The sequence below is a fragment of the Thermothelomyces thermophilus genome, chromosome 4 (assembly GCF_000226095.1).
Source record: "Thermothelomyces thermophilus ATCC 42464 chromosome 4, complete sequence".
Lineage (NCBI taxonomy): Eukaryota > Fungi > Ascomycota > Sordariomycetes > Sordariales > Chaetomiaceae > Thermothelomyces > Thermothelomyces thermophilus.
In genome coordinates this window covers 3,077,184-3,100,329 of record NC_016475.1, presented here as the reverse complement: position 1 = coordinate 3,100,329, position 23,146 = coordinate 3,077,184, and the positions used below count along the sequence as shown (strand labels likewise).

The window sequence follows — 23,146 nt, the reverse complement described above, 5'->3', positions numbered from 1 at the left end:
TAGCGATCCCGTGTCAGCCTCGCTCCGTGCCCTTCTTGATTGGTGGCTCGTTTAGCCTGCTGTGCCCCACCGGGTCGTGGTATATGGTTGGCTCGTGACACTATAGAGGATTTTCTTATAGTTAGTCTTTAGAATCTAACACTTATACCTATAATATATAAGGTATCTTATTACGCCTCCTTAGGACACTCTTAGTATAGTTAGATAGTTCCTATTGGGATAGTTTCTTAGAAGGAGAGTTTAAAGGATAAGAAGGTCTAGGAAGGTTCTCTATAGGAAAGGATCCTAGGGTTAATATAGGGTTTGCCTAGCCACTAGTTACTAAGTCACTAGGCTTAGAAAGGTAGATAGAAGACTGTCCTAGTTACTAAGTTACTAGGAATAGAGAGATTTTATAGTAGTTATAATAGAATTGCCCGGTTCGGTTACTAAGTTACTAAGACTAAACGTAACTATTACGAAAGTAATACTAAACTAATCATTAACGCGATTTAATTCTAGTACTAATAGTTTTAAATAGTTAAAAGCAGAGTTTCTACTACCATTTAATAGAAGATGGTTCTAATAGATGGAAGATAGTTCTAATTAATGGAAGAAAGTTAGTAAGTTATAAATAGTTCAAAAGTGCGATGTCTTCTTCCTACGTTTGCTGGCCCTGTGGCTCTGGTATAAGTAGAGGATTAGGAACAAAGAACCCTCCGTTTGCCAGCCCGTTTGCCAGATCCACAGGTCTTATCTTATCTAACCTTACATGATGGACGCGTCCGTAGACAACGTACTGCATCAATAGATATATAATATGTGGCAGAGGAGAGCACTTTCAATGGTTGGGCCTCGTTTTGGCATCCGCATGCACACGCGAGGGCCAATCGGCAAAGCTGCAGTGAGACCTACCATTTCCCGACGACGAATGGGCTGAGTGGATGGTTGTGCTGCAGGAAAAGAAGAGAAAAGAGACGTAGAAGAAATATAAAAGGCGTTGACCGCTTTTTAGACAAGATACCTGCTACAGCACGGCAGGGTGTGCTGCAATCGGGACAACCACAGCGGTGTGAGCGCCGTGGCAGGCACTGCTGGAACTCTAGTATGAGACTCAGAAGTGGTGATAAAAGTTCGTTGGTTCTTCAGGTGCAGAAGACACTGGTAGAAGCTCTATAAATACATGTCGGCCCCTGGTCCGTCGTTCCCGGTGGTGGGTCAGCCAAGTCTGACCTCTGTGTCCCTGAATCCTGCACCCACTTTGATGCGGCGTCGGACGGGAAGTCAAGTAAGTCATTGTGATGCATCAACAGTCCATTGAAACTATCCAAAACATGACCAGGTACTACTACGACAAGCCTCTTCTCCTGTGCACTTAGGGTATCATGACGCCGAAACCTCCTTTGTATCTCCGCGTCCCTCGACAGCGCCAACAGGAGCGCGGACCGCCGGCGAGTCCTGAGCGAGCGTCTGCTGGTCGTTCAGTTTCGGATTCCGCAACACAGCGGCAAAGGCGATCAGCGGCACGCAGAGACAGATACCCGTGATGGTTAAGAGGCGCTGGGAGTGCTTGTAAGCGTCGATGACGGCCTGCCGCTCGCCCGTGCCGACGGGGTACTCGGCGGCGAAGTCGAAGGGTTTGCCATAGGCCAGGGTGGCCAGAGTGGCGTTGTTGAAGGGGGCGAGGCGCTGGTTGAGCTGGCCGGGCAGGACCTGCGTCCAGATAGCTCCCGAGACGGCGTTGCCGAAGGCCGAGCCGAGATTGTAGGTGGCCAGGTACAGGCCGGTCATGACGGCGAGGTGCTCGTGCCTCAGCACGGTCTGCAGAGACGCCTGGGCCGGGTACGGGAACATGCCGCCCGCGATGCCCAGGACGATCTGAGCGCCAATGACGCCCGCGCGGCTCGAGGTGTTGGCGTCGCCGCGGTAGTGGATCAGCAGGCCGAAGGCGACCATGAAGAGGCAGGTCCCGGCGACGATGAAGATCTTGAGGCGGCGGACCTTGAAGACGACGAGGCCGAGGAGGCAGCCGCTGACGACGCTGAAGAAGCTGTAAAAGGAGCTGAGGCGGGTGGCCATCTCGGTGCCAAAGTCGAAGGCGACGATGAGGACGGTGTAGAGGTAGTCTCCCTGCATGTACCAGGACCAGTTGAGCAGCACGGCGATGCCGAGGGCGCCCCAGACGGCGCGGTCCTTGATGAGGTAGAAGGGCACGAGCGGGTGCGGGGCGCGCATCTGCCAGAGGACAAAGACGGGGATGGTGCAGACGCCGACGATGAGGGGGCCCAGGATGTGCGGGGCCGTCCAGGAGGCCTGGAAACCGCCGGCGATGGTCATAGGGACGAGGATGAGGGCGAAGACGGCGATCAAGAGGATCACGCCGATCACGTCGAGGCGCCAGAAGAGATCGACTAGAAAGGAGCCCCAGGGCTCCCCCTTGACCGCCTCGCTGTACTTCTCCATGAGGCCGCGCTTGCGGGCGCGGCGGCTGACGAGGGTCAGGCTCACCACCAGTGGCATGGCGCAGACGGGGTAGATGATGCACCACATGCCGACGCCCCAGCGCCAGGTGGTGGCCGAGAGGACGGCGGCCGAGATGTTGCCGCTCACCCAGGTGGTGATGAGGAAGGGCATGGCCGGGACGTAGCTGAAGAAGAGACGGGCGCGGGTCGACGAAATGTCGGCGACGATGACCTCGACGAGCAGCATAATCATGGTGTAGCCGATCTGGTGGATGATGGCGCCGGCGGAAAAGGTCCCCACGTTGTTGGAGACGGTCTCGATGAGGGTGCCGAGGACATAGAAGAAGACGGACAGGACGACTAGCTCGGCGCGTCCAAATATGTCGGCGATCTTGGCCGACGTGGGCTGGGCAGCAGCGGCGATGACGGACCGCAGCACGTTGACAGTAGCCAACAGCGAGTGCTGGTTGAAGGACGCCGTGGCCACGGGCTGGTAGGAGGCGCGGAGGACGCCGTCGAGCCCGTAGGCGAAGGCGACGAGGAAGACGCCCAAGAAGATGAAGACGCGGTCCGTGGTCGTCAAAACAGCGGCGAGAGCCTCGGCACGGCGGACACCGGGCGACTTGTCATCCGTCGAAACCGAGGGCGGGCGCCGGTCCGGGAGAGATGAATTGCCGGCCACCGGCCCGGCCGCGACGGACGAGTTGTTGTCGTCGCTGGTACCCATTACTGTGTTTGTCGGCAAAAGGCGCCAATCGATTAACTGCGCACCCCGGCAATGGCGATATGCTGCACCAGTGGTCGTGGTGGGAGGGCGGGAGGGTGGAAGGAAGCAGAGGTTGGTTTCCGGGCTGTCAATGAGTGGGATGTATCTACCTGACCTTCAAGTATTTATTGCTACCGCGGAAGTGGAGTGAGTGCCTGCTATACAACATAGTATACCTAAATATGGAAGTCACACACACGCGCAGTGCTTCTGCGTGGAAACAACAACCCGTTTAGGGTGCCTCGCCCGCCTGGGCACAGAAAATTTCTCATGCCCGCGTCATCTCCAAGCAGGCTGGATCTTCGCGCGTGGAACAGTAGCACCAATCATCACGCGCCCACTGCCTGGGTTGTCGGGGAAAGAGCCCAAGAAGGGGCGACCGAAGTCCCTGCCTGTCCCCCCGCGGCCTGTCTCTCGAGTCGGCCAAACCTATCAGCGCATCTAATCAGATCCATCTGATAAGCAGATCCTTGCTCAATGGGCCGATTTGACAGGGATCCAAGGCCAAACCACCGCAAATCACCCCACCGCAAATCCTGCGCCTGGGCAAGGGCGCGGGAGAGAGGGGGGTGCACAAAACGGGCGCGACACGAACGATGCCGAGCTTACCCACAAGGACGGCAGTAACCCATTCAGAAACTGTCATTAAGAGTGAGTCATTCCATTGCGCCGCACGTTCCGTGATTTAAGTCGTAATTATTTTTCTAGTTTTCCTCTTTTTTGTACCATTTTTCCCTTCAAAGCTGTTACCGCGACGCCAGACCTCGAGCTTGGCCAAGTTTCCACTCGCCTGTCTGCAATCCAGGTTTCCACTCGCCTGTTTGCAATCCAGGGTATCCTCCCTGCCGATTACCGAGTATTCCCGGGGGTTCGGTGCGAGACAAGGTCCCTTGGCAGGTCTGGACCACTGTCGTCTCTCCAGCAATGGAAGGAACCACCTTGGGTAGCAGCGAGAGCCTTGAGTTATTTTTTTTTTTTTGTTTTGTTTTTGCACCACCTCACTCAGTCCACGAAGACCCCAGCCCTCAGGTTGACCTCGAAGGTTGAAATTGTGCGAAATAACGTGCACATGTACGTTGATCCAGTACGACGGTTCTCTTCACTGGACTTCATTGCAATCTTTCCGTGAAACGTCCAAGTTGCTCTCGGATTTGAGTTACAATCTTTGCGAAGGCTGAGGAACAAGAAAAGGCTGGCATGGCCTGCACCATTCTAAGCAGCAACACGCACGGCGTGTCCTCGGCCGGCCCCTCTCAAGACCCAGCTCAGCCAGACAGCCCGGCTTCCTTCTCGATCTCCTCCTTGCTCGGGCACCACTTGTCCTGAAGACTCTCGTCAAGCGTAAGACGGTAGACCTCCTTGGGCCACCACTCGCCCCAGCTGGTGAGGAAGATCTGCTGCGGATCCTCGGGGAAGTCGTCGCGCGTGAAGGCGCGGAGAATGCTCTGTGCTCCTAGCGGCCTGTCAGCTCTCCTATCACTTCGGGACACGGAGCTTACTGAAAGAAAAAAAAAAAAAAGATAAAAAATAAAAAAAAAAAATACTGACCGACAGGAATCGGCTTCGCATCTGCCATGGGAATCTTGGGTATGTCAAACGTCCCGCTTCCCCGCCCCAGACCTGTGCCAGGGATCAGTCCCGGCGAGACGGCAACGACGGTCGCCTGCCCCTTCAACTGCCGCCGCCACCAGTGAGCGCCGAGCAACTGGATGAACTTGGTCTGGCTATACGTGGTGAAGGGATGGGCGCCCGAGCCCGCCTTGACGTCTGCCTCCAGCGACTCTGTTACTCACTTCCTGTCAGCCGCGAACGTCCCTTTCTCACCCATTCAGAGTTAACCCCACATCGGCCTCAGCGAAGGCCTCAGCAATGTAACAAAAGTTACGAGGTGGTGGGGGGAAGGAAGGAAGGAAGGAAGGAAGGAAGACGAACCTGTGTCCGACACCTGTCGTATCGCCCCCGAGGACACAAACACCACCCTCGAGTTGCTCTCCACCAGCTTCTCCCTCAAAAGATGCACTAGGTAATGTTGGGCTAAGCTCGGAACTGTCCAGTCAGCAAAAGACGCCAGCAAACACCCCTTGCTCAAGGGAAGAGAAAGAAAAAGAGGGGAGGAGGAGGAGAGGTGGGGGGAGAAAAGGAAGAGACCCGACACAGATGATTGACAACCAGACCCTCGCACCACCCCCAAGGCCCAACCCACCGGGCGTCGTTGCCCCCCGTGATCGCCGCGTTGAGCAGCAAGTAGTCCAGCCTGGTTTTCTCCTCCTCTTTCTCCTCCCCGTCTCCGCTGTCCCGCGCGATCGCCCGAAGCGCCTGCCGCGCAAAGGCCCGCGTGCCGGCCATGTCGCCCAGCTCCAGCGGCAGCACGGTCACGCTGTGCCTGCCACCGCCGCTGTCGCCACCACTGCTGCTGCTGCTGCTGCTGCTGCTGCTGCTGCTGCTGCTGCTGTTGCTGTGGGGGAGGGCGGCCGCAGTGGTGAGGGCGTCAAAGGCCGCCTTCGTGCGGGCCACGTCGCGCGCGCCCAAGACGATGCGGTACGCCGGGGAGGGGGGCCGCGCCAGCAGTTGTTTGACGAGCTCGAACCCCTTAGGTATGCTGTCAGCGGTTTCGTATTCAATACATATACAAACATCTATATATATATAGTAAGAGGAAGGAATAACTACCAGGCCGGAGGAGGCTCCAGTCGCAATAATAGTCTTGGTGGACATGGTCGATGTGAAAAACAGGGGCCGTCGGTGCGTGGTCGTTGCTATCGGTTGGAAGTGAATATTGAGTTGCCTGACTGGGGCTGAATGAACTCTACTATTGAATTTCGAAGAGAACATCCGTCACCTTTTTAACTCCGAGGCCTGCGCCCTAGTAGTGTAGGCTGCAGTTGTTGATGTTATGCAGGGACCGCCCTAACTCCGGGGCGCCAGGGGCTGGGGTTTAAACTCCGGGCCTCTCCGGATTAAGATTCCTTTCCGTCTGCGTAGGACCGTCGATGATTGATAATCAATCAATGAACCATGTAACCACAGTTCGAGGACCCAGCTGTTTTTTACACTTAGGTAGCTTGCATGTTGAACACCGGGCTTCTACTAGTCAGTGTTGATTACAAATTCCGGGTGAATATATTGGCAGCCCATCATCGTTCACCTCTTAAATTGAAAGATTGTTGAGGATCCCGGGCGAGATGAAGCCGGAAGGCTGCATCAGCCGCCGTTGTATCCTCGGAGCTCCGAAAATTGTGTTGCTATATCGCTCGGACTTTGAGAAAACAGTCCCAACCCAAACAAGACATTGGCTGGGTACGTGTATCGCTGTTTCTGACAAGACAAAAAAGGGGAAACATGCCGTAATCATTTCATGACTCATATCTGCCATGTCATATCCAATCTGAAACCCGACGGCATCATCGTAATTCATCTCGTGTCGTCATCAAACCATCTTCAGCACGAGCGCCCAGGCTCGCAGGACCGCAGTAAGGTCTTGTCAGGTCAGAGTAGCCAACATGGCCTTCATCAGCCTCGGCGGAGGACCTGTATCAGTGACCAGAGGCGATTAGTGGAACGTTCCCAGAAACAGCATACCGTCGGACAGGGGAAGAAGGAAAGGAAGGTGAAGGTACTACCAGCCAACCTAAGATCTCAAACAGAAAGAAAACCGACAACAGAACAAGAGAAAAAAAGAAGAAACAAGAGGGAAAAGAGGGGGAAAAGAAAATAACATGGTACAAGACCGCGCAAAGAAAACGCACCGTCAGGAGACTACTGGTACCTCGGCACGCTAATAGACAGCCTACCTCTCTTGTCCTTCTCGATCCTCGGTCCCGACGCCCTGGCCGGTTCCTGGATCCTCTCCACCTCCTCCTCGTACAGCACCAGCTCGCCCGTGCTCAGCCGCTCGGCGCGCACCAGATCGCCTCTGCTCCGGCTCCGGTGCCGGCTGCGCGAGTGCCGGCTGCGCTCCCGCCGCGCGAGCTGTTTCTCGAGGTGCCGGATCTCGGAGCGCAGGTCCTCCGTCTCGTAGGCGTCGCGGCGATGGCGCCCGGCCAGCGCGACCGGCCCGATGGGGACGTGGCTGGACACCTCGCGCGCCACGACGGTCGTCGGGCTGCTGGTGCGGCTGGTGGTGTATGTGTCGTAGGACGACGATGTGTCGTACGAGGACGTGGTGAAGCGGCTGGGCGAGACATCGCGAACGTCGCGGACGTCGCGGATGACGGTCGTCTTGACAACCTCGGGTTGCTGGTAGTGAGGTGGCGGATTGGCTTCAATGATCACTGGTCCGTTTCCAGAAACTGTGCCGGTGACGACCTGGGTGGCCGGGGGAGGCGGCGGCGGCGGCAGGGCAGCAGCGCCTTCGTAGACCTCGGTCCGATGCTCGATGCGTTCTTCGATGATGTCGCCGGCGCTGGAGCGGGCGGCCATGATTTCGAGTTCGCCTGTTTCGGTCAGCCTCCGCTAACCCGGGAACTGGACGGAGAAAAATCATGATGTACGCACTCTTCTTGTACTTGTCGCTGAGCTTCAACAGGTCGTCAATATTCTGCTGGCCGAGCGCCTTTTGCACAATGATCACATTGCCCTTTGGGAACCCGTCAGCATCTCCTGCCGTACGGTCTTTGCGTTCAGGGCTGGATGCACGCGAAAGCCTTACCTCCTCTACATATGGATATCCTAGCTCGATAAGCGCCCGCTTCGACACCAGCCGAGCCGGTATGCGCGTCTTGCCCCTTTTGGGGTACTCGCTCCTCGATGTCCGGATGGTGCCGCGACTCTCGCTCGACGAGCTGCTGGACCTGGAGGACGACCTGGACCGCCCTCTCCGGCTCGCTCCCCTCGAATCGCGGCTCCTCGTCCTCCGCCGCGTCCTGATGACTTCTGTCTCCCGCACCCTCTCCGGATGAGCGTGCAAGTCGTCTTCTCTGTACCGGTGTGGGCCGGCCACGTGAATCTCGTCCCTCTCGCCGTACCTCTGCGGCGGGGTCAGCGCCTTGGCCCGCGGCAGCGGAATGTCCACGTGCGGGGGCACACGGTAATCGTCCCTCCTTGCCGGAGGGCCGTACTCGTCCCGGTCCAGCTCCCGCTCCCAGTACCGCCTCGCCGGCTTCCGATCGAAGGTATCCAGGCTCGACTGCCGCCGGATCAGCCGGGCGGCGGGCCACCTCGGCGGTTCCGGTGAGGGGCTGCGGTATCGCTCCTTTTCGATCACCACTCTCGACCTCTCCACCTCCTCTCGCGGAGGAGGCGAGACGGGGCGGCGCCAATACTCGGGCGGTGAGAGTGATGACCGCCTCCGGCGGGTCGGTCGCGGACCGCGGCCAACATCGTCATCGTCGTCGTCGTAAACGACCCTCCGTCGCTCGCGCGACCGCTCCCGCTCGCGGATGACGACATCGTTGTCGCTGCCGTCGTCGGGGAATCGGTGTGGTGGAGGCCGGGACCTTCGTCGCACGTACACGCGGTCGTCCTCCTCTTCGAAGCGCTCGCGCACGTCGCCGTGGCGGTCGCGGTCTCTCTCGTACTCAAACCGGTCGCGGTCCCAGCGCTCGGCCGTGGGACGGTCGGCAGTGGTCCGGTAGGCCATAGTCGTCGGGTTGGGGAGGTAGCGCAGGGTCAACCCAATGTTGCGTGTGCGGGTGTGTGAGTGTGTGCAGGGAAGGAGGGGTTTGGGTTGGTTGAGTGGGGCAGAATCGCGGAGCGCAGGCGTGCGCTCCCAAGATCAGAAGTTAGATGGGATGAAGTCGGTGATTCTTGCATATGTATGGTCCGATCGATATTTGGGTCTCTCCAGAAGGGCGGAATCACTGGTTCCTGGTTCAAGTTGTACGAGTTGCAGGAGAATGTTGGTCTGATGACGACACAGTCGACCGGGGGGTCATGAGCCAAAGAGGACGCCAAGGCCCTCGGACCCAATGGTGTAACGAGCCCCTCGTTTGCAAGCTTGCCGCCCCCTGCTCGTTTCACGGCAAGCGCAAAAGCCCAAGACCCACATTACCCCGACAAAGCCTCGAACTTTCTCCGAACTTTTTCCTCGTGTCGGTCTTGTGTAGTGTACGCAGTAGTGTACGGAGTAGTGTACGGAGGAGTGTACGGATTGCTCTCGCGGTAGATGGAAATCACGGCCTACAAAACTTTAGCATGGCCACGCACTGAGGAGTGCACGTAGGGAGTCTTGGTGTTGGAAGCAAGGCATCCCCTGGTTTTGCGGCACTTCCAGACTCCGACTGAGCACCAAATCTGGAAGCATTTGCTCTGAGACTGTCTTTTGCAGATCCCTCCTTGGTATCTCCACTATGGTACCTCGGCACCGGAAGGGTAAACCGTGGTGGCTCGCCGGTCCGGCCGAGACAGAGGAATCTAACGTTCTACATAATTAGTAATGGTTCATCAGGATAACATCATGCTCGGTGCTTCCCTTTGGAGGCTCCTCTTAAGACATTGAGCACTTCCGTCCCGCCCCGTCCAACTCCCACTCTCAAGCCGAGCGTTGAATGAATGGAAATTTTAGCTGCTGTTTGAAGGGTTTGCCGGCTATGCTTGTTATGCAGGTATGTACGGATTACATACATACATACATAGATACATACCATGACGTCTTAATCCAGCATCATGAAAGCCTCAATCATTGGCTGAACTCAATGAGTGGTCCAAACTTGCGGAGCGGCTCTTCCTCGGCTTCGGCCCTTCGATCAAACACCGGCAAGCGAGACGGGAGAGGGGTGGATTTTGTGAGAGATATTGGCACGTATTTTCTACCTCTGTTTTGCCTCTCTTGCAACACCATGCAGAAGTTTTGTTTCGTGTCCCGGATCTGGTGCTTTTATGCGCAGATGTAAAACCAGACATCGCCTTTTTTTCCCCAATCAACTCCGGAATAATGTGATCAAGCAAATGACGAAAAGTTTGAAACACCCTCATACAACCCAAAGCATCCCCTCAGCCGGCCTATTGCGCAACCTCGACCGGAGCGCTGTTCGATTGAGCAGCGGGCTGTTGCAACGTCAAGTGGAAGCTACGGATAATCGAGTCGGCGTCGTCGATGGCAATTGGCCGCACATCAGCCAACGCCTTAATCTTGGCAGTACTAGAAACGAGCCGTTAGTCCAGTGCCTCGTTCCAGAGCGCCTCTGGGATATACGTACACCTCCTTGATCTGGTCGTCAGTCATAGCCAGGCCGAGCTGTCCAGCTCTTGTCTTGACCGCGTTCCAGCCAGTCAGACGCGAGGCGAAGTGGACGTAGCGGGTCAGACCGAAGTCGGCGGGGTTGAGAATCTCGTATGTGCTGGGGTTGTTGAGGATGGCCTTGGCGTGGATGCCGGCCTTGTGAGTGAAGGCGCAGAAGCCCGTGATGGGGTTGTTGAAGGGGGTGTTGACCTCAACGGCCTCGGCGACCATGTCCTCAATCTGAGTGAACAAGGGGTCAGGGCCATGCTCGTGAAAAAACGCGGGAATGCGCGACTTACCTCCTTGAGCATGTGGAGCTTGTACTTGCTCTTGACATACTCAGGGGCGCTCACAACCATGCGGGCGAGAAGACCGCCAAGGGGAGTGATGCCATTGCGCTCGCCAACTGATCATCCGGTTAGCGACCAGCGGCTGAAAATATAAGCGTGGCGGTACTTACTGCCGAGCACGCTGGTGTCGATATGAGTGGCGCCGGCCTCGAGGGCGCAGTAGCTGAGATGGGTTAGCAGCCGTCAGTCAAACAGCGTGGATGAACAACGTACGCGTTCGCGATACTGCAACCGGTATCGTTGTGGAAGTGGGTCTCGATATCGCAGGAGACCACGCCTCGGAGCGTCCGGACGAGCTGGAAGGTATGTCAACACAAGAAGGCGCAACAACCCAGAATAATCATCACATACGTCGTAGACCTGCCTGGGGGAAGCACAACCAACGGTATCGGCGATACCCACACGGTTTACGCCAACCTTGTCAACCGCCCTGTACAGGGAAAGAAGGTCGACGAGGTCGGACCGGAAAGAGTCCTCGCTGGAAACTGCCAGCTGTTAGAATCTGCGTCGAGAAAAAAAAAAGAAAAGAAAAAAAGGGCACGGGCTAAAGAACGGCCGGCCTGCAGAGGCCCGGGGCAGCAAGGTCTGGTCCGTTCGCCAGTCCGTGAAGGCCTTGGTCTGACGACAACACGACCCGGGAAGCGGGCACAGGCAGCTCAAATGGGAACATGCAATGCGACGAGGGGGTACCACTTACAGCGCACTTCGAGGCCCTTGGACTTGATGTACTCGATCACCTCAATCGCCGTCTTCTCGATGTAGGCCATGTCCTTGCCATGGCTGTGTTCCCGGAGGAAGCTAGATGTGCCGATGACAACGTCCAGACCATCGACACCAGTCTCGACCGCGAGCTTGGCATCACGCATGTCGCAGCGAACATCTTGGTGGGGCGTTAGCAGGGGGCCGTTGGGTGGACCGCCGAGATCGGTGACTCACGTGTCAGAATCTTAGCCTATTGCGAGCAGTTAGCCGATGTGACATGTGTGTCTCGGAAGCAGGGAGGAGCGTACCCTGAGGCCGAGCTTGCAGATGGCCTCGCAGTCCTTGCGCGACTGCTCAGACGCAGCGGGCGAGGTCAACTCGATATAGTCAACACCGAACTCATCGAGGGCTGGGTTTCGGAGTCAGTGGCGCGCGACAATGGCTCGAGCGAGGGTCCGACTGTCGTACCCTTGGCACTGTAGACAAGATCCAGATCAGTTAAAGACCAAAGAGAAAGATTACAAGCATGTCGGGAGATACGAACATCTTGATCTTGGTCTCGGTGTCGAAGTAGGCGTTGGCGAATTGCTCGCCCTCTATCAATAGCAGTCAGCGGGGAAGGGTGGAGGGACATTTTGGCGCCGATTACGGACCGCGCAGAGTCGACTCGATAATCTTGAACTTGTCGACATTGGACAGGAAATCGCCGATGGGCTGGTAGGGGCTCGAACGGAAATGGGCACCCTGTAATTGTGTGTGAGTGCGAGCATCACGGCAGCGAGGGGCCGGGAGGTGACGTGGTTGCCTCGATAAGGCCCGACGATAAAGGGCGTCTGTTCTCCAAGACCATACGTACCTGGCTTGCAGTACCGTTGGCGCCATTGGCCGCACCGTTTGTTCCGTTTGTGCCAGACATTGTCACTTGTTCCTGTCTACCTTGGGGGGCCGGGTCTGGGTGTTGCGCGAGATAGAGCAATTCTGGGGAAGGAGTCTGTTTGAAATGAGCAAGAGAATGGGGGAGAGATGGGAAGCTTCCCGACGTCGCTGAAATACTCGTTTTCCCCTGCCCCTCCCCAATGTGAGTGACTCAAGCAGAGTTTTTTTTTCTTTGGCCGGCACCTGGTAACCGCAGCAAGCCCGCCCCGCAGTGCACTGGGAAGAACGCCCCTTGGAGTCCCAGGGCAGCCCCAAAACAACGATTGTGATTGGATGGCCGGCTGTCAAACTCGATTCGCACACGTCAGGGTCCGCCCCGAACTTTTACCCGTCCGCATCTTCCAGATCCAAAAACGATCCAAGGTGCATGCGCTAAGGTCCTGGTCCTGCGGACTTGTCCGCCATTTGTACGGTAAGGTACGCACGATGTAAATTTCGCAAATTGGAGCAGCCAAGCGCTCACCATATCCACAGCCAAGAGCAAGTGACTGAGCCTGGGTTGAAGGAGCCGAGGAGCAAAAGGAGTGCTCTTCTCAGATGCTAACATAAATGTTTTGTGTATACACATCACGCTCCTCTTACTCTAGCCTGTCCGGTTGGGGCCTGGGTACCGGTTTGTCCAATGTATCAGATGGCTGAAGTTCCTGATGACTGGCAGATATGCCAAGGGGGTGCGAAGGCAATATTCCTGCAGTTTGCTTGTGTGCGTGGATGTGCGTTGTCATTATTCCTCCTATGGCATGCCATGTCGTCCTTTGCTGGCTTATGCCCATGTTTCCGCCCCAGGTTGACACGCGGGAGGTGTACGGACGTACAGTCTGCAAACTCCGAGTCGACTGCAGGTGCAGCTCTTCTGAGAAGCATCCAAACCACCCCACACCGCCCAAGAGCGCCTTCTCGCTGTGTGCATACCTTACAAGTTAGTTTGGCAACACAGGTTTGCAAACTGTACGGATATACTCCGTACACCAGCGTCTCGGGTGCCCCAGTCGCAACCCCGCAAAGACCGACACGGGAATGGCACTTGGAACGCTGGATGCAGAGATACCTTATGTACCATAACGTTATGTGCCTTACAAATTTACATATGAACATACCTGCCTGCATTCGGTACACTACCTACGTAATGTACGGAGGATATATAGATGTTTTAAGTACTCGGTACGCATATGGAGTACGTCACGTACTGTACCTCTATAGTGGGGGTCCAAAGTGGTCAATGCTTCCATCTCGCCCCTTCCACCCCCAGCCAACCCCACCAGATCTTTCCAGAGGTTGAGGGTGACTGCTGGAAATCCGGGGTCAGAAGGGCCCGTTGACTGTCTTTTCATATCATGACCAGAGCCGACGTTCGGTCCCAAAAGTTGTCTTGTTCCTGTCAATGGTCCTCGCAAGAACTACAGTTGGTCAGACGCGTGCTGACGTTCCATTGCAGCCCCATGCCGCTTCGGCTCCTACTGGCTTTCTTACGTTCACAGTCCCTGCTTGGTGCGTTGTCAGGTGATGGGTTGCTGTGTCTGGGCCCAGGCTAAGCGTTGCCAACACCGTGTGTTGACAGTGGCCTGACCGCATCTGCGTCTGCGCCGAGGAAGTGAACCTTCCAAGGTCCCAGCTCTCGGGACTGCTATATATAAATCAAGTAAGAGATGCGCAGCACCAGGTCAATTGACGGACAGTGTCCTTCTCGATCGACGAGTCTTTTTGCAGTACAGTTTTTAGAACGGATCATCCATCTGCATCCCGACAAACAGCAAACTACCCTGCAAGAGCATCACATCCACAGAGCACTCCAAGCACACCATCACAAGTATCCGACATGTGCATAGTCCTCGTGACCACGGCACATCCCAAGTACGCGCTGGTAGCGATCGACAACCGGGACGAGTACATCCTCCGCCCAACAAGCCGGCCGCACTGGTGGACGGCCGAGCCCGAGACGCACCACGCCCCGAACGGGGTGACCAATGGTGCTAACGGGTCGACCAAGGCAAAATCGCCGGGTCCAGTCGAGATACTCTCCAGCCGAGACCTGCAAAGAGCTGAGCGTGGGACGTGGTTGGGCATCACCAAGGGAGGCAACTTCGCCGTGCTGACCAACTACCGCGAGACGGACACTCACAATGCCGCGAGTCCCGTATGCGGCACGCGCAGCCGAGGCGGCATGGTAACTGCGTGGCTACGGGCGGACCCTGCCGAGTCGACCGAGCAGTTCGTACATCGCATGCTGGAAGGCGGCGGGGTAAAGGGCGTTGGTGGCTTCTCGCTGATCTGCGGCAAACTGCGCAAGGTTTCGGGAGAGCAGAATATTGAGCCTCTCGCCATCATCTCCAATCGCTGCGACCACGCCGGCCAGGTTGCTTGGATCTGCGGACAGCGCGGCTCCGTTTACGGCCTCAGCAACGCCACCTACCTCGATGAGGGTGAAGAGAGCGAAGAGACGCTATGGCCCAAGATCCGCAGCGGCAGGGAGTTGCTCAGCCGCGCCGTTTCGACGGCCAGCGACGAGCAGGAACTCATCGACTCCCTCTTTAACGTCCTAGACACGGACAATTTCCCCTCAGATCATACCATCGACCTAGAAGAAGGGATCCCGCTCCTCAAGAACTCCATATTCATCCCGGCCTTTGGCGACAAGGAGCACCAGAGAGAGATGTGCGAGGCGCAGCAGCGGGGCAAGGTGCAGCAGAGGGACCGCAACTTGCCCGCCGCCGAAACGCTAACCAGCGTGGCGCGGCCCGACGAACAGCCATGTGGCTTTCAGACGGGCCTCTACGGCACCCAGCGCCAAACCGTGATCCTCGTCGACTGGGAGGGCAACGTCACATATACGGAGCGCGCCCTGTGGGATGACAACGGGAATGCGATCCCGAGAGGGCAGGGGGATAAGACGTTCAAGTTCAAGATTGAGGGGTGGCAGCAGGAGGCGGAGCCACGCGAATAGAGGCTGTTTCTGCCCTGAGGACTTTCCATCTGTTATCACCACGATGTGAACAAGACGGCCCTGGTCCCGGGTTAGAGGATTGAGAGTTGCATGAGATTTGGAGTCCGGTTCACTAACTCGAGCGTTGTATGGTCCGAGGTCTTTGACTGGGGTTCACTGGGCATCCTTGGGTTTGTCATTGAAGAAAAAGCATCGATAATTGCTACCATTGTAGAGCTGGGCTTTAAGGCGGACGTGATAGATGGCAGGTTGGCGTGAATGTCGGTTGGTGTCGAACTCGGCAGCCCTTCGTCTGTTCTGCGTTAGTTTTCCACATTGCCCATTTGATGCGCAATCCTTTTTCTTGGTTCATTCTGCAGGCACATCGCGTTTAGCTCACACGTTCCCCTTTCAATTTTGCTGTCGACCTCGCCTTCTGCCTTGACCGGTTCATTCTCCGTCCACCACGGCCGCATATCATCGCACCTTCCCCCAACTTCCGCACTTGGTGTTGCCCGAGCTTTCCTCTTTGCGAGCTTTCCATCTTTGCGAGCTTTCCATCTTTGCGAGCTTTCCATCTTTGCGAACTTCCCTGTTCGACTACTGAGTCGTCTGAGGAAGGTAAGGTAAGGTACCTACCTTAAATGCAGAACCCCATCCGTCCTGGCTTGTGCCAGGCTCTTACACACTTTGTTCGACCCAACTATCGCCCGGATCCAGCACTCATTCCCAACCTTTATCAAACTCGACCTCCCTGTCTTCACACTTCAATAGCGATCTTCAGTTCTCCGCTAAAATACCATGAGCTCAAAGGCGCAGGTCAGTGTCCGGGGTCCAATAACGAGCTCCTGGTCAGAGCTAGGAATAGAAGACACCTTCCCCGACTCGCCACTCGACTTTGACAAGGCCAAGCGTCATACTCTTCTGGACGCCATTGACCCGAAATATCCGACACAGTCCATTACCCAGCCGGTCAAGCGCGATCTCACCAACCATTCTATGCGAGCTATTCGCGAGGCCCAGGAGTTAGACCTCTCCATCTCGCCGAGAGGTACGCATACTACCTACGTTCCAATGTATCTTTATGGGTGTCTCTCACTAATGTCATTAGGGCTGCTCGCTTCGACATACGGAAATCTCTTCAAGAAGCTCTTGGGAAGTCTCAAACAGAAGTCAAGTTTAGTTCTTCCGCCTCCCCAGATCCCCGATCCAGATCTGAGCGTTGGAATCCCAGATCCACCAGAAACCAGCACTTCGGCCATAGATTCTGAATACTCGGAGTCTGGAGAGTCTGAGAACTTCAGCGATACCGCCGAAGACAAGCAAAGAGCAGCCAAGACGGGGGGCGCCGCAACTCTGCCGCTCACCGTTATCGTGGACACTCTCAGACGTGCGGCCGTTCTTTTTGCACAGATCTCGTGGGGTTCAGTTCAGGTTATTGGGGCTGTCGTTCATTCGACACTTGTTGTGCTGGGGTGCTCGGTCAGCTCCGACTGTCTCCTTCTCCTGGAAGTTGTGAGGGTCTGGCTACTGTTCGCCCGTCACATATACACCGCCCTGCTCTTTAGCGCACTCGTCATCCTGCTCAAGCTTCTGTCCACTGTTGGCTGGGTTGTTGGATTTTTCGATCGGAAATGGCCAACCCCAGAAACAGAGAGCGAGGTTGCTACGGCCACAGTCAGCAAGGTTCCTGGGCCGAAACTCTCAGCTCGGCTGTGAAGGCCAATGAGCTCCAAAAGCATGACCCTGAGAAGTGCTTCAAAGTCGACAGAAAGTCAAAAATAATCAGCAGCCGAACTGCTGGCTACTTGAAACCTTCCTTCACCGATCGGTATTCCGGCCATTCTTCGTCTTTCCTCGTTGATATCAGCAGGGATGGGCAACATCAGTATGAACCTCAACCAGCAGACTCAGACTCTACAACGTCACAGCCCAGCGTCGCAATCCCCAAGTCTCGTACCTTCAGCGTTATCTCCAGCCTTACTCAGTCCTTCTCGAGTGGCACCTTCGGGAGCCAGAAGACCAGCCGAAATGTGAGCCGGGAATCTCAGGTCATTACGACACCGGCTCAAGGTCGAGCAACCATCCAATCGCACATTTATCAGCATAATGCATCCGGCAACCGACAAACCCACTTGACGTCCCTGACAGCACCAACATCAGGCTCTTATCCATCCCTCTCGAACAACCCCAAAGAGATCACGACAGCCATGCCTCCGCAGTACTGGGCCGGCCGCTTCATGGCACTACAAGACCGCTTCCACAATGAGCTTCTTGAGTCTCACCGCTTGGCCCGGATCTGCGGAGGTCAATCGGCTCAGCCCTTTGGAGGTATCACTCCGCAGGCCTCAGTGGCACCACAGAACAATCCCTCGATGTCAATCTACGCCATCCCCCGTGTTGTTCAAGTTGGCCGACATAGCTCCGTCCCCAACAACAGCTCATTGCGACCGCGAAGCCGCAGCCTTATCCCTTGTTCCTCTACGAGCTGCTCCGTGCTGCAGCGCACGTCATATAACACCAAGTCAAGCCCCCCTTCTTATGCCCACACGGTACGCTGTTTTTCCAACGACAACACCGCCACTGTGCATGTGCCCTATCAGAATCGCCACGGTTACGCCCATCTCCTGACGACAGGCGAGAACACCATCCAAGAGCTTCCCTCGGCCGCAACTCCCAGCCACTCACACGGCGACGGCGATGGCAGCGGTATGAAGAATGACAAGGCGTGCAGCGCTATCACTGTCACAGGATCATCCATTTGCCAAGAGGCAAACACCATCACCATCAATCAGAACACGCCTCTCACCAGTTTCACCACCGCCGCGGCCGCCTCCGCCTCGGCTGCTGCCACTGCCGCTGCTCCAATTGACGGAGACGACGCCTCGCGCACGCGCCGTGTTTTTGTGCACCTCGAGAGCCTGTGCACAACAGATGCCGCGCGGGCTTCGCTGCGCCAGTGGCAGGCCGCGTATGCGCACAGAATGGGCAACGATGGCGGGCTCAATCGAATGGAAGCAAGGGCGAAAGCGTCGAGCACGGAGCAGAAACAGAAACAGAAGGAGGAACATGGAGCTATGGGTCACGGGTGCGTTGGCGCCTCCCTCTATGCCAGTGTTGGTGTCGGGCGCTAGCATCCTCCGATGCCGTCTCTTGGCCCCGGGCACGAGTTTGGAAGGCGGGGAAAAGAAATGGTCAGGCGGCTGAAGCGCAGTCTTGTGGGGGGCGGCAACAGCGGCAAAAAGCATCTTGGGAGTGAGGAGCGGGAGAGTGATGGTGTTGGCGGTGGTGATGGGAGTGGGAGCGCGGAAGCTGCGGAAGGGTACTTGGCGGACCTGGAGAGTCTGGCAGTGAGCGAGAGAGAGAGGGGAAGTGAGAAGGAGAAATAAAAGGAAAGGGAGGGCGGCACATAGTTTAGCTTCTTCTAGAGCGTTCTTGGGCTTTCAGGTTCGTTTCAGACTGTTTATGTTTTGTTCTGTTTTCAGAGGAGCAACTGGGTATGAGCGCCTTTTGTTTGATGTGGATGCTACTCACTGTACGAAATAGTCAATAGGCGTACATGAACAGCCGTTGTCGGCGACTGGCAGCCTAATCAGGTTCAGGATGGGCGCAAGATTTGACAACGTTTGGCCGGCTGGTGCTGAGCGGGAGCAGTCGACGGTTGGAACACAATGGGGAGAAACTCGGGCGGCGTGGTTGGGTTGGCAGCACTACACCAGGCGAAGAAGATCTGAACAGCGTGTTCATGAAGTCATTATTATTCTCCCCTGGAACCCCGTAAACAAAGTTGAAAACTCTCCTCCCTTCCAGTTGTTCTTTTCAACGCCGGAGAACCCCGTCTAATGCGGTAAACCCCCAGAAAAAAAAGGAAGCCGATCCCGTACATTCTTTGTTGCTCTTTGACCCATAGTGCATGTGCCACTCACTCCGCCCTCTTACGGCTCCTCAAGTAGTCCCTGAGCTGCTCAATCTTGCTGGCATAAAACATCCTCTTCTTGTCGCTCTTCCACACCAGCACGCCAATCTCCTCGGCGTAGGCGCTCAGAGAGAGGTACTCGTCGAGCGAGTCAAAGTCCTTGAAGAGGAAGCCGGCCGAGGTGCGCATGCGCTCGTTCTCGAGCTGCCACAGCCGGATCTGGTCGACGACGGTGGGCGGCAGCACGGGCCGGCCGGTGGCGGCGGCGGCGCGCACCATCTGCTCGTGGGCGTGCGAGGCCAGGTAGCTGATGATCTGGTCGGCGGTGATGCCGAAGCCGATGGCGCGGCGGATCGAGTCGCGGGTCAGGCGGCCGGTGGCCATGCCGGCGAAGCGCATGTTGAGCTGGGTGAAGAGGGCGAGGACGGCGATCTGGAGCGGGGAGGAGGTGTAGGCGTAGAGGCGGTAGTTGGTCTCGATGATGACGGAGCCCTTGCTGGCGGCCGACGTCTCGGGCGTCGTGCCCAAGCTGGAGGCGTCGCCCGGGTTGTTGGCGGCGGCGGCGCTGAAGCCGGACGAGACGGAGCGGAGGGACGAGGCCGAGCTGGTCAGCGTCGTGGCCAGGCGGGTGGGGAAGTACTGGCGCGTGTCCTCGCGCGGGATGTAGATGAGGCCGAAGTCGACGAGGGCCGGGAGCATGTTGCGGCGCGTCTCGCTGAGCGCGTCCGTGTCGTATGCCCGCCCGAGCTCGAGCGAGGCGAGCATGAAGAGGAAAGACAGCATGTCGATGCTGTCCGCCTTGGCAGCCGCCGCCGCCGCCCCCCCGCCTTTGCCCTGCTCGGCCGCCCCCTTGGCGCGGTCGGCCGCCTCGAGCCAGAGCAGGAGCAGCGTCCAGACCTGCGCGTTGGCCTCCTGGAGGAGGAAGGTGAAGCCGGCCTGGGTGATGCCGACCCCGGCCTTGGTGTCGTTCCTGCGCTCGACCAGCCGCCCGATCAGCAGCAGATCCTTGACGCTGGCCTTGGGGCCTCCGACGGACCCGCCGCCGCCCCCTTCCCCCTGCGCGGGCACGCTGTTGACGACGTAGTGCAGAATGTCCTCCCATTTCCTGCGGGCGTAGCTGTCGAGATAGGCGATATCGATCCGGGGGTCGACCGGCAGGGTGCTGGGCACGCCGAAGCTGTTGTGGGTACCGCCGCCCTCGAGGGCCAGACGCAGGCTGTTTCTGAAATTGGTCGTGAGCTGTATCTCCTGCGGCTTGTCCTTGCCGGGCGGGGTGATCTGGACAATGTGCAGCGATCGCAGGATGGAGAGGGCCCGATCGCGTTGCATCTTCCCCTCGGGGCGCACCCAGACATCGAGCTCGGAGAGCAGCATCGGCGAGGGCATGTAGAGGAGCGCCTGGACGAAGACCTTGGCCAGGGGAGGCAGCATGCGGCGGAAGATGGCAAAGGCGGTGGAGGGCTGCTGGTAGAGCTTGCGAAAGGTGGTGCCCGGCAGCTTCTCCAGATAGTCGGAGAGCTGGTACGACTGCTGGCCGACCGACATTTTTTTTTTTTTTTTTTTTTATTTTCGATCCGACGAGTCGGGGTCGTTACTTGGGCTCGCGTCGCGCAGCAGGGTCGACTTTTTCCGTGCTATCCGATCGCATTATCGGCGCTGTGGCGGCTCGCACTGCCGGGCTTGTGATGCGGCAGCGCGATGGGATGCGTGGTGGCTGACGGGGACTCCCAAGGTAGCGCTGCCGTGGAGCTTCCGCCCGTTGACGACGACGTTGTGGAAGTTGATTCAAGGTTTCGGCCTCGATGGACTGCTATCAAGAAGCCCTTGTTCAGGCGCACGTCCCAATGCCAAGCCTGCAGGCAGCGCTATCGACAGGGGTCCTTACTGTAGTGTAAGTCTAGCGGGGGGTCAGCGCGAAGTGCCGCTGTGCCGCTGCAAGCCATTCCGGGCAGGTTCCAGCAAAACGTCACAGTGGGGATCTGTTCCGGTCTCGAGTCCCGAATCTAGTGTAACTTCGGTCATTCGGCTCAGACGAACGGGGCCGCATCCTTATCCGCCGAAACCCCCCCTAGAACTACTGTAGACCTCTGGTTGGGGTGCAGTCTGGAAATGGCAGCAAACGCAGGCACTAAGCTGAGTCCTTTGAGATTCGTCCGAACGGTAAGCAATTGGTATTCCCCTCGAGCTTTGCTGGCCCATTACATACTGATAATTCCTTGTGGACTCGCAGGTCATGAACTCGTTCATGGCCGATTCCGGACTTGAGCCTCGGTAAACAGAGAGCAACCCCCCTCCCAAAGCGACATGCAAAACATGGGCAGCAACTGATCGCAAATCTGACATCTACTTCGCCAGGCTTCTTGGGAAACACGTAAGCGAGCAACAGCCGCCGGCTCATACCCAATTGCAATGCTGACCTTAGCAGTTCCGCGTCACCAATGCCACGGAAGGTGTCGTGGACTTCGAGCTCAACATTGCCAAAGAGCACACGGTGCGTGCTCCTTCCGTACAACGTTAACCGCAAGAGAGAGCTCGCCTAAACTCTTCCTACAGAACCGGCTGAAGATCATCCACGGCGGCACCATCGCCAGCTTGGTCGACCTCGGGGGCTCGCTCGCCGTGGCCTCCAAGGGGTACTACGCCACCGGTGTCTCGACCGACCTCAACGGTGAGTCTTGTGTGGTATTCGTTCTCAGAGTCCCGCAGCTTCACACTGACACTCTTTCTCAGTCACATACATCAGCGGCGGCGGCAAGGTGGATGACAAGCTCAGGGGAACGGCCGTTTGTGACAGAAGTACCAACCCCCTCACCGAGACTACGGACCTTCATAAGCTGACGCCTGCCACACAGTCGGAAAAACGCTGGCGTATACCACGGTAACATTCTGGGATAAGAATCGGAACATAGTTGCCAGAGGAAGCCACACAAAGTAAGCGCAACACCCCCCGTAGCACCTAGCAGGGGAGAGGCCCTGGCCGTGCTGACACGAACCAGATTCGTCGCCCAAGCTGTTGCCGCCAGCACACCCTTCGTTCCTCCTGAGGGTGCCCCAATTGCCGATGATGCTGAGCATTAAGAGCGCCGCCGGAGCAGAGCGGATGCGCCAGTCCCGCAAACGAACGGAGAGCTCAACATGCACTGGATTTTCTTGGGCTGAAAACGCTGCCGCTCGCCGAGAAATCAGGCCATTTCCAGCGTACATAGGGTAGAAGATTTCAACTCGTTAGATCTGAGGCATGAGCAACAAGTCCTTCCGCGGCATGGTTACTCCCGTCAAAGCTTTCACCATGGGTACCCTAGGCATCTCTCTGCATCACACTGGAAACGCCGTTCAACCGTCAGCACCTTGCTGATAGTCGCAACTGATGCAATCTCCGCTGAGCTTGGCGCACTCTATCACGGCTCCTCCACCGTTGCTTTCCTTGACCCCATTTAAGCCTGGTCCCCTCAACGGCCCCCCGTGATGCCCGAGTCGGTATCGAACATGGTTCCAAAATCCACGAGCGGCACCCCGTCACTGGTTCATAAATCCCGGAGGATCCGCTCCACGTTGAACCCGCATGTTAGCAGCGCCAGGTCAGCCAGCGAGACGCTATCTGCCCGCCCGCTGCGGCCGAGCCAAAAGTCGCGACCATGGTCATGGTGACAAAGTCGCCGGGGCGGATGGCAAAGTCGGTAAAGGTTTTAGTCGACCGGTTGGGATACCATTCGAACCCGCCACATCGGCTCGCATCTGTTGATGTATACACGTCGACGCCGATCGACCTTGCAGGATGGGGTTCGGGCAGGCGTAATACTGGATTGCTCGGCGGGGAGAGACAGGGCAACGGTCAAACCGCGGAGGATGTGGAGGAATGCGGCGAACAGCATTATCTCATACCGAAGTTGCTTGTGGAGCTGTTGGTTCGTATGTTGTTTTAGGCCCAGGGAACATCCGGGCTGTCCAGGCCTTAC

At 57.0% G+C, this 23,146-nt stretch overlaps 9 protein-coding genes across 9 annotated transcripts; 4 read left to right on the top strand and 5 right to left on the bottom strand.

Moving 5' to 3' along the window:
- Positions 1-1,062: 1,062 nt before the first annotated feature.
- On the bottom strand, positions 1,063-3,383 carry MYCTH_2307144 (uncharacterized protein). The gene has a single exon (XM_003664330.1). The coding sequence runs from the start codon at positions 3,166-3,168 to the stop codon at positions 1,363-1,365; it is 1,806 nt and encodes a 601-aa protein (XP_003664378.1). The 5' UTR covers positions 3,169-3,383; the 3' UTR covers positions 1,063-1,362.
- An 837-nt stretch (positions 3,384-4,220) lies between these two features.
- Positions 4,221-5,922, bottom strand: MYCTH_2094250 (uncharacterized protein; the record flags this gene model as incomplete). The annotated part of the gene is made up of 5 exons (XM_003664329.1): positions 4,221-4,660; positions 4,756-4,989; positions 5,140-5,241; positions 5,361-5,796; positions 5,878-5,922. The coding sequence occupies 5 exons, from the start codon at positions 5,920-5,922 to the stop codon at positions 4,473-4,475; spliced, it is 1,005 nt and encodes a 334-aa protein (XP_003664377.1). The 3' UTR covers positions 4,221-4,472.
- A 384-nt stretch (positions 5,923-6,306) lies between these two features.
- Positions 6,307-8,831, bottom strand: MYCTH_2315642 (uncharacterized protein). Its single transcript, XM_003664328.1, has 4 exons — positions 7,856-8,831; positions 7,702-7,783; positions 6,954-7,640; positions 6,307-6,735 (listed from the first exon to the last, which is right to left on the bottom strand). Exons 1-3 carry the CDS (start codon positions 8,783-8,785, stop codon positions 6,964-6,966), a joined length of 1,689 nt encoding a protein of 562 aa, XP_003664376.1. The 5' UTR covers positions 8,786-8,831; the 3' UTR covers positions 6,307-6,735; positions 6,954-6,963.
- A 1,076-nt stretch (positions 8,832-9,907) lies between these two features.
- MYCTH_2307131 (uncharacterized protein) lies at positions 9,908-12,535 on the bottom strand. Its single transcript, XM_003664327.1, has 13 exons — positions 12,275-12,535; positions 12,072-12,162; positions 11,963-12,014; positions 11,887-11,894; positions 11,727-11,827; positions 11,653-11,668; positions 11,414-11,596; positions 11,068-11,201; positions 10,930-11,012; positions 10,827-10,879; positions 10,666-10,772; positions 10,344-10,606; positions 9,908-10,285 (listed from the first exon to the last, which is right to left on the bottom strand). The coding sequence occupies exons 1-13, from the start codon at positions 12,332-12,334 to the stop codon at positions 10,147-10,149; spliced, it is 1,290 nt and encodes a 429-aa protein (XP_003664375.1). The 5' UTR covers positions 12,335-12,535; the 3' UTR covers positions 9,908-10,146.
- A 61-nt stretch (positions 12,536-12,596) lies between these two features.
- On the top strand, positions 12,597-13,464 carry MYCTH_2307128 (uncharacterized protein). The gene has a single exon (XM_003664326.1). It carries the CDS (start codon positions 13,015-13,017, stop codon positions 13,276-13,278), a length of 264 nt encoding a protein of 87 aa, XP_003664374.1. The 5' UTR covers positions 12,597-13,014; the 3' UTR covers positions 13,279-13,464.
- Positions 13,465-14,014: 550 nt separating this feature from the next.
- MYCTH_2307127 (uncharacterized protein) lies at positions 14,015-15,416 on the top strand. The gene has a single exon (XM_003664325.1). It carries the CDS (start codon positions 14,171-14,173, stop codon positions 15,293-15,295), a length of 1,125 nt encoding a protein of 374 aa, XP_003664373.1. The 5' UTR covers positions 14,015-14,170; the 3' UTR covers positions 15,296-15,416.
- A 659-nt stretch (positions 15,417-16,075) lies between these two features.
- MYCTH_94826 (uncharacterized protein) lies at positions 16,076-18,408 on the top strand (the record flags this gene model as incomplete). Its single annotated transcript, XM_003664324.1, has 3 exons — positions 16,076-16,325; positions 16,386-16,951; positions 17,206-18,408. The coding sequence occupies 3 exons, from the start codon at positions 16,076-16,078 to the stop codon at positions 18,406-18,408; spliced, it is 2,019 nt and encodes a 672-aa protein (XP_003664372.1).
- A 364-nt stretch (positions 18,409-18,772) lies between these two features.
- MYCTH_2307126 (uncharacterized protein) lies at positions 18,773-20,974 on the bottom strand. Its single transcript, XM_003664323.1, has one exon. It carries the CDS (start codon positions 20,733-20,735, stop codon positions 19,197-19,199), a length of 1,539 nt encoding a protein of 512 aa, XP_003664371.1. The 5' UTR covers positions 20,736-20,974; the 3' UTR covers positions 18,773-19,196.
- A 212-nt stretch (positions 20,975-21,186) lies between these two features.
- Positions 21,187-22,663, top strand: MYCTH_2307125 (uncharacterized protein). Its single transcript, XM_003664322.1, has 8 exons — positions 21,187-21,350; positions 21,421-21,461; positions 21,546-21,561; positions 21,616-21,681; positions 21,744-21,858; positions 21,921-21,986; positions 22,043-22,121; positions 22,187-22,663. The coding sequence occupies exons 1-8, from the start codon at positions 21,300-21,302 to the stop codon at positions 22,266-22,268; spliced, it is 516 nt and encodes a 171-aa protein (XP_003664370.1). The 5' UTR covers positions 21,187-21,299; the 3' UTR covers positions 22,269-22,663.
- Positions 22,664-23,146: the final 483 nt, after the last annotated feature.